The 6639-nt window shown below is 46.6% G+C and overlaps 1 protein-coding gene across 1 annotated transcript; it reads right to left on the minus strand.

Annotated features, from left to right (window-relative positions):
- Positions 1 to 626: 626 nt before the first annotated feature.
- On the minus strand, positions 627 to 3747 carry SDC4 (syndecan 4). Its single transcript, XM_026862245.1, has 4 exons — positions 3577 to 3747; positions 2583 to 2635; positions 2157 to 2340; positions 627 to 896 (listed from the first exon to the last, which is right to left on the minus strand). Exons 1-4 carry the CDS (start codon positions 3698 to 3700, stop codon positions 745 to 747), a joined length of 513 nt encoding a protein of 170 aa, XP_026718046.1. The 5' UTR covers positions 3701 to 3747; the 3' UTR covers positions 627 to 744.
- Between the last annotated feature and the right edge of the window lie 2892 nt (positions 3748 to 6639).

Below are 6639 nucleotides of genomic sequence, written 5' to 3' on the forward strand. Positions count from 1 at the left end.
CTACAAACTTTATATAAACATTAGGTTATTTTCTTTAAAAATTTGTTATAAAAAGATCCTACAAGCAATCGTTAAAAAAGGTAAAGAGACTGAAGGCAAGGAAAGGGTGTCATCATAGCCAAACAAAACTGGCTGTCCTGATTTCATGGACTAATGACCCTTGCCCAGGGCAACAGGAAGAGACAAATCTCCTGGGGAAGACATTCCCATAGGCCCTTTATGGCAACCAGGGATTTTGAGCCTCTATGGACCTTTTAGTCCCTGAAAAGGCAACATCATCTGTAGTGTAAGAGATTCATAAATAATTCTCCACAAAAATGCTTCACACATCAACAGCCTGCTGCAAGACATCTATCAGCAAGGTTTATAAAAAAGCCATCTTCTATAGAAGCAGCCAATCTGAGCACAGCACACTGGATGCAAACACATGGTGTTTGCTTCTGTACAGTCTGTTTCATGTTTATATACCCTCTACGAAACCAAGCAGAGAATTTGGCATCTTTATTCTTTTTACACTATCTTTAGGAAAATACACTGAGGTGTTTTTTTTTCAGACTCTTTGTATTTCATTGGGCCCTTGTTAGCTGAGCAGGATGGGAAGGGTCACGTAGGAAGTTTGTTTTTTCTCTAAGTCACTTTGAAATTCAATCCAAAAAGAGCATTTGTTCAGCACATCTCATCTGAGGGCACAGCGTTTCCATACAGTCTGTTTGTCCCTTGATGGGCACAAGTTGCTGCTGAACTTTAAGCATAGAACTCATTTGTAGGGGCTTTCTTGTAGATTGGTTTCTTCCCAAGGTCATAACTGCCTTCATCCTTTTTCTTCATGCGATAGACTAAGAGGAGGATTAGGAAGATGGCAAACAGGAGCCCCACTGCTCCTCCTGCAATGAGAGCTGGGAAGAAAAAGAAGAGCACAGAGTAAGGCTAAACTCCTGGACAACTCCAAACCATCAGCTGCATCTTAAAACCTGCTTCAGGAGCACCAGCCCCAGAACTGCCTCCAGAGTCAGTGCCCGTCACCATACATGCTGGCATTTGCAGCGACACCACATGTTACTGGGAAAGGATAGAAACTGCTTTCAACCCAACCACAGAATAATTACATGTTCCATGTTAATCAGTTTGTGTTAATCTTCTAGTTTAGTGCAAGAAAAAAAAAGTTAAAAACCATCCTCCTTTTGTGGAGACAAAAGAAAAAACCCATTCAAAAAAGCCCCACCACAACCCACAAACAGCATCAACTCCAGGAAAATGGTATAGCTCCTATTTGAATGTTTTGTTAACTACTTGTATGAGCACACTCTGGGGACTGTCTTTCAATTAAACAGCAACACCACCTCACACACACACACACACACCCCCCTCCAAAAAACACCCCAACAACCAAAAACCACAAACCCACAGAAAACCACCAATATTTTCCTTTCTCCTCACACCAAGGGTGGCCACAAGACTTCAGTGAAGTTTACCCTTCACTGTGACACCTATTCATTGCATCAGCTTCTCCGTTAAAGCTTCTCCGCTTTGCAATTCACTCTTCCAAGTCACTCCTCCCACCAGGAGGATAGCTGCAGATCAGCAGATGTGCCAAGGTTTGTACTCAAGACCATCAGGCCAAGTGCTTGATGAAGCATGCCTTGAGACAGACCTGTCCCACATGTTGAGGGGAAGCCAGTCACTTGGGTTTGCTCTAGACAGAGGTACTTAAGATTCACAACAGTTGACTAAGTGATCAGATCCCTTAGAGGGGTTGTTTGGTTCCTGGCAAGCCTCAGAAAAGGCAGGACTTAGGCAGAGGTTAGAAGGGAAACGCCTGCATTTGATATGAAAGCCTATGATGTCACCGATTTATGGCTAGATATGCCTCTTGTTGAGGTAGTATCTGGATGCAGAGCAGCTGCCACATGACTTGTGTGGCACTTAAGCCAACAGTCAGCTGGCAGGCTCAAAATCAAGCTGTTTACTACCCCAGCAAGGCAAGCAGTAGGCTCTTCTGCTGTTTAAGGACCAGAAGGCAGAAGTGACCCTGCTACAGGCAGTCACAGAAGTAATGCATCTCTCATTGCCAGCAGAGAACAGCTCTCCAGAGAAACAGGGAACAATACAAGTCATTTTTATTTACAGTATTAATGATTTATCAGGACAAGTATTACCTGTAAGGACTTCTGTTCTTTCAAAGATGCTGCTGTTGGCTGTGCTTGCCATGGAGATCTTGTTGGACAGGTTCTCTTCAACAGGTACAGCTTTGTCTGGAATGATTTCATTGTCCACCACTGTGTTTTTCTTCTCACCTTCTATCTTTCTCTCAGTATCGCCAGGGATATAGTTGTCAGATATCTACAGAATATAGACAAACCACACCCATCAGTAAAGTAGCACCCAGCCTACCTACAATTGAAAGTAGGAAGGTGTGCAGGGAAAAGAAAGTTTGCTTAGTGCATTATGAAGTACACTGTTCCTGCTCATGCAGGCAGATTCCTCTTGATGCCATGTCTTGCAGGGGGAAGGCTATTCAGAAAGCTTCACAGACAGACCAGAGTAGCTACATGTGGCTTAAAACGTGCAGAGGCAATACCTACCAAAGGAGTATCCATGGTGGTCAGATACATGGCATCTTCAGAGTCTGAGTAGTCTGCAGAAAGGGGAAAAAAATATAAGTAGAAGAGGACACTAAGTTTTCCTCTTACTACACATCATTTTTCCAGAACTCAAACACTTCCCGCAATACCAGCAACTGCGGTCAAACCCGGACTCTTGTTTTCTGCTGATTACAATTTCTTCTTATCTACTAGTATTTTCACCACTTCATGGTTTTGATTGCACAAGCCCATGAGATGTAATCTTAAAACCAACACCCCTCACATGGGAGGGGTCTTCAGTGGGATCCGTTGGTCCCTGCTTACAGATCCTCAGGAGCTGCCCTGCAGAGCAGGTCTGCTACAGCTTGCTAAACTAATGCCAATGGAGGGCAATGCTCTCACCACCCATCCCTAAAGGATAGTTCACCAACCCTCTAGTTACCAGATCTGCCCAAACATGTCAGGCACCGATTTCAGCACTTGTTCTTTCCTTTTAGAGAACAAATGTTCACATAAAGGGGACATGGAACTACAGAAACTGGTTTGGGCAGGGAGCTTTGCATGTCACAGAGTTCAACAGAACACCAAGTTAGTCCTTTACCTTGTTTGGCCTCAGCTGAGACACAAACTTTAAGCCTTTTAACACTGCCTCAGCATCAGATTTTTCATTTTTAATTATTATTTTTAAGTTTCTCAGTTCTTTGGAGTTCAACAGGAAAGAGATCCAGCCAGTGCAATGCCTTTTCACTTGCAGTAAGACAAGCTTTGCCGGACTCCATCTGTCCTCCCAAGTGATTCAACATCACAGTACAACCATTTTCACTGCTCTTATCTGTGAGTGACTACGATTCACACTAATTTCTCATCTACACCTGACACTGCAGTTCCCCCTGGAGCTCTGGCCGTGCACTTAGCCCATCACTCACAGGCTGGTGCTGGAAGAAATTTCACAGCATCAACTGAGGGAGATCCATTTCTCCCCCTCCCTACTTACCTCCAGACCCGGATGCATCATCTATATCTAACCCATCAGAAGTAACATGAGGCCTAAATTCGCCAATGTCTTCATCATCTGGCAAGTCTCCAGAGGCAGGGTAGTCAAGCCATCGGGCGTCCATCGTCTCAGTTTCTCTCACCTGTAAATGGGGGTGGAGAAGCGTTAAGTATCAGGCAACTCCTCAAAAACATTTCATAAAAGGTCAGGAGTTCAGAGCCTGTGGTCAGCACATTGCTTCCATCAGAAGAATATTAAATGCTGAACTTCCTCTCTACCAAAAGCATTATCTTCATCAGCCTGGAAATAGCTGAATTCCCCTAGAATTTCTCAGAACAGAAGTGAGCCAGCCTGGGAGGGGAATTTCCTGAGGGCTACAGATTCAGGTTTACTTGAACCCACAGGGTAAAAATAACACCACAGGATCTTGGTCAGGGGTTTGTAGCAAAAGCATTTGGAAAAGCAATACCTTCAGTCTGTGATAAGGGGGGATTTGGAAGTACTTGCTGTTCCCAGAGAATAAGCGTAGCACCTGTAGTTCAGTTTTTAGCACAGCACCAAAGCCTCACGCCAAGGCAATTTGTTGCCACTTGTATTGAGAACAAACCTATTTTATCACCCAAGGGTGAAAAACTGGTATGTCAGTTCAGCTGAACTGCAGTGCAATATAGCTCAATGTTCAAGAGCACTTGCTATCGGTAATGACTTGCTTGAAGGAAGAGCTTCCCCTGCCTCACCTCTTTAAACACACGTAAACAAACAAGTCAGTAAAATGAAGTCCAGGATCCTATAGCCAGATGACTGCACTTACAAACACATTAGCAAAATGGCAGAAGAGCCTCCCTGAGAATAAGCTGTTTGGCCACAATGGCAATTTACACACCAGAGCTCGTTTGCACTTGGACCTTCAAGGAGTCACAAGCCCTCACCAAGGTTATGCCATTTTTCCAGAACTATTTCTCCTCATGCCACAGCCCTGGGGCCAGTCACGGTGAGGGTACCACAGGTATGAGCTCTTGGGTTGCTCAACACCAGCCCACAGATTCCAGCAGCTCCAGATGCTTCCACAGCCATGAAGTCATCACATGGTGGGGGACTTGACCCCTTCCCCTATGGCCAGAAGCACAATGTAGATGGATGGGCCCCATAGCCAGGGGCTAAGCTGTCAACATTTTTTTCATGCTGTCCCCACAGCAGTCTTTCTGGAAAGTTTTTCTGAAGGTCTATCTACCCAGGAGAGCATTTTTAAAACATCCCTTTACTCCACAGTCCTGCATATCTGAGGGCTCTTCTTGATGTACAGGTTTTCCACAAGCTACACCCTCACAGGGGGTGAAGATCAGAGATTGGTGAAAGCTGGGTGGCACCACCTGAGCCCCAGAACTTGCTGCTTCATCAGGGCAGCAGTGAGAGCCTGGGCAGCTGGGATCAGCCTTTCTGCTCGCCCAGGCAAGGCCCATCCTACAGCCCAGTGGTGACACCAGCTGATGAATTACATCCGCTATTGATCTCAGAAGTGAAGGCCAACAATCAGCCAGAAGCCACGTGTCAGCTTCCTCTGCCCACAGCCCTGCTCCAGTCCAGATTTCCCCACCATTAGCATACTGGTTTTGCCACAAACAAGGCCTTGTGGTCAGGACAAGATGTTTCTCATTTTGCATAAGGAACAGTGGCTACTAGATGTGCTTTTCATTAGCTTATTGAGGCATCTTTGGTCTCCCTGGCAACTCTGCTGGAGGATAACCAAACGAACAGCCTAGCATGAAGTGCTGAGGCCAGCTCTCCTTCTAGACCCTCTGTCTCTGCTCTGCCCAAGCCTGGCAGTAGGTGATGGGAAGGGGGTTGGGGAGGAAGGCCAGTTGGGATGAAATCCCCTCCCGGCCTGGAACCAGGCATTCCTAACGATATGGATCACTCGCTCCAAGGCAAATTCATTTCAAGATATGTGAAACTCCACCAAAGCCAGACCTGCAATGGAAACTGCTGCCAGCATGCAGTAGCTGTTCCCAGAACAGCTTCTGGCCATTTCATCACAGGGCAGGAAGAGCCCAATTCTGCCTAAGCTAGGGTACCAGGGCTGGGGGGCACATTCGCTGCAGATCCGTGTAACCCGGCTGCTGCGCCAGGGCAGATCAATGCTGGCAAGAGCCCTGTGCGGAGCCACACCCCTGTGCCAGCTCATGCCGTACTTCATTATGAATCATGGCCAGCTAATGTCCTAATGAGGGCAGCTCAAGAAAACCTGCGTTTAAGCCGCCGAGTGGCTGGACAGCAGGCTGGCCTTATCAGATCAGCCCAGCCGTGAGCAAAGCAGTGGCAGCCAGCCACAGTGATTAGTACATACTGTGGAACGCACCAGGTTTAGCTATCAGAAAACCCTATTTAAATCAGGACAGACAGTGTTTACAAGCCAGAGGACATAACAAGGAAATTACTGACTCACAAGCGTAAATAAGATTATATGGGAGCGTTCCCTGAACTCACTCTGCATCATCCTCTTGGGCAAGGACTGGGAAGTTCCTGGAAGCCACGAGAGCTTCTCAGAACCATACAGGAAAACTTTTCTTGGGGACAGCAAGTCTCATTTTACAGATTCATCTGCCAGGGAAGTTAAAGGGCTGCAGGCCATCTCTATACTTGCCCTCCAGGTTTCAAGACATGTTCTCCTAGGGAGCAAGCTCCTACTGGGAGCTGGAGCATGGGCAGCCTGGGAAGAGTTAATACTGGACTGCTCACAGGGCAGGTCTGGAGCAGGCACATTCCTCACATACACACCTTTAAGAGGGCACACAGGCACTTTCACAGAATTAAAAGCAAGGGCTTTAGGCTTCCTAAGTACCACATAAAGAGCTCCCTGGAGCACTGCTTAAAGAATGCATCCCTTTCCAAGAGGATTCAGTCCTCCCTACAGCTCCACTGTAGGTGAAGAGGCTCCACGGAAGATGCCTGTGTTTCCTCTCAGCTGGCAGGCTGCAGCCAAGAGGAAAAAGCCAGGAGGCTGCTGCAGGACAATGGGCAGCCCTTGCCAAATCGTCTCTGGCCACATTCAGCTTAACACCTTCT

This window comes from Athene cunicularia, assembly GCF_003259725.1.
Source record: "Athene cunicularia isolate RWA chromosome 20 unlocalized genomic scaffold, athCun1 chr20_part1, whole genome shotgun sequence".
NCBI classification, from domain to species: Eukaryota; Metazoa; Chordata; class Aves; order Strigiformes; family Strigidae; genus Athene; species Athene cunicularia.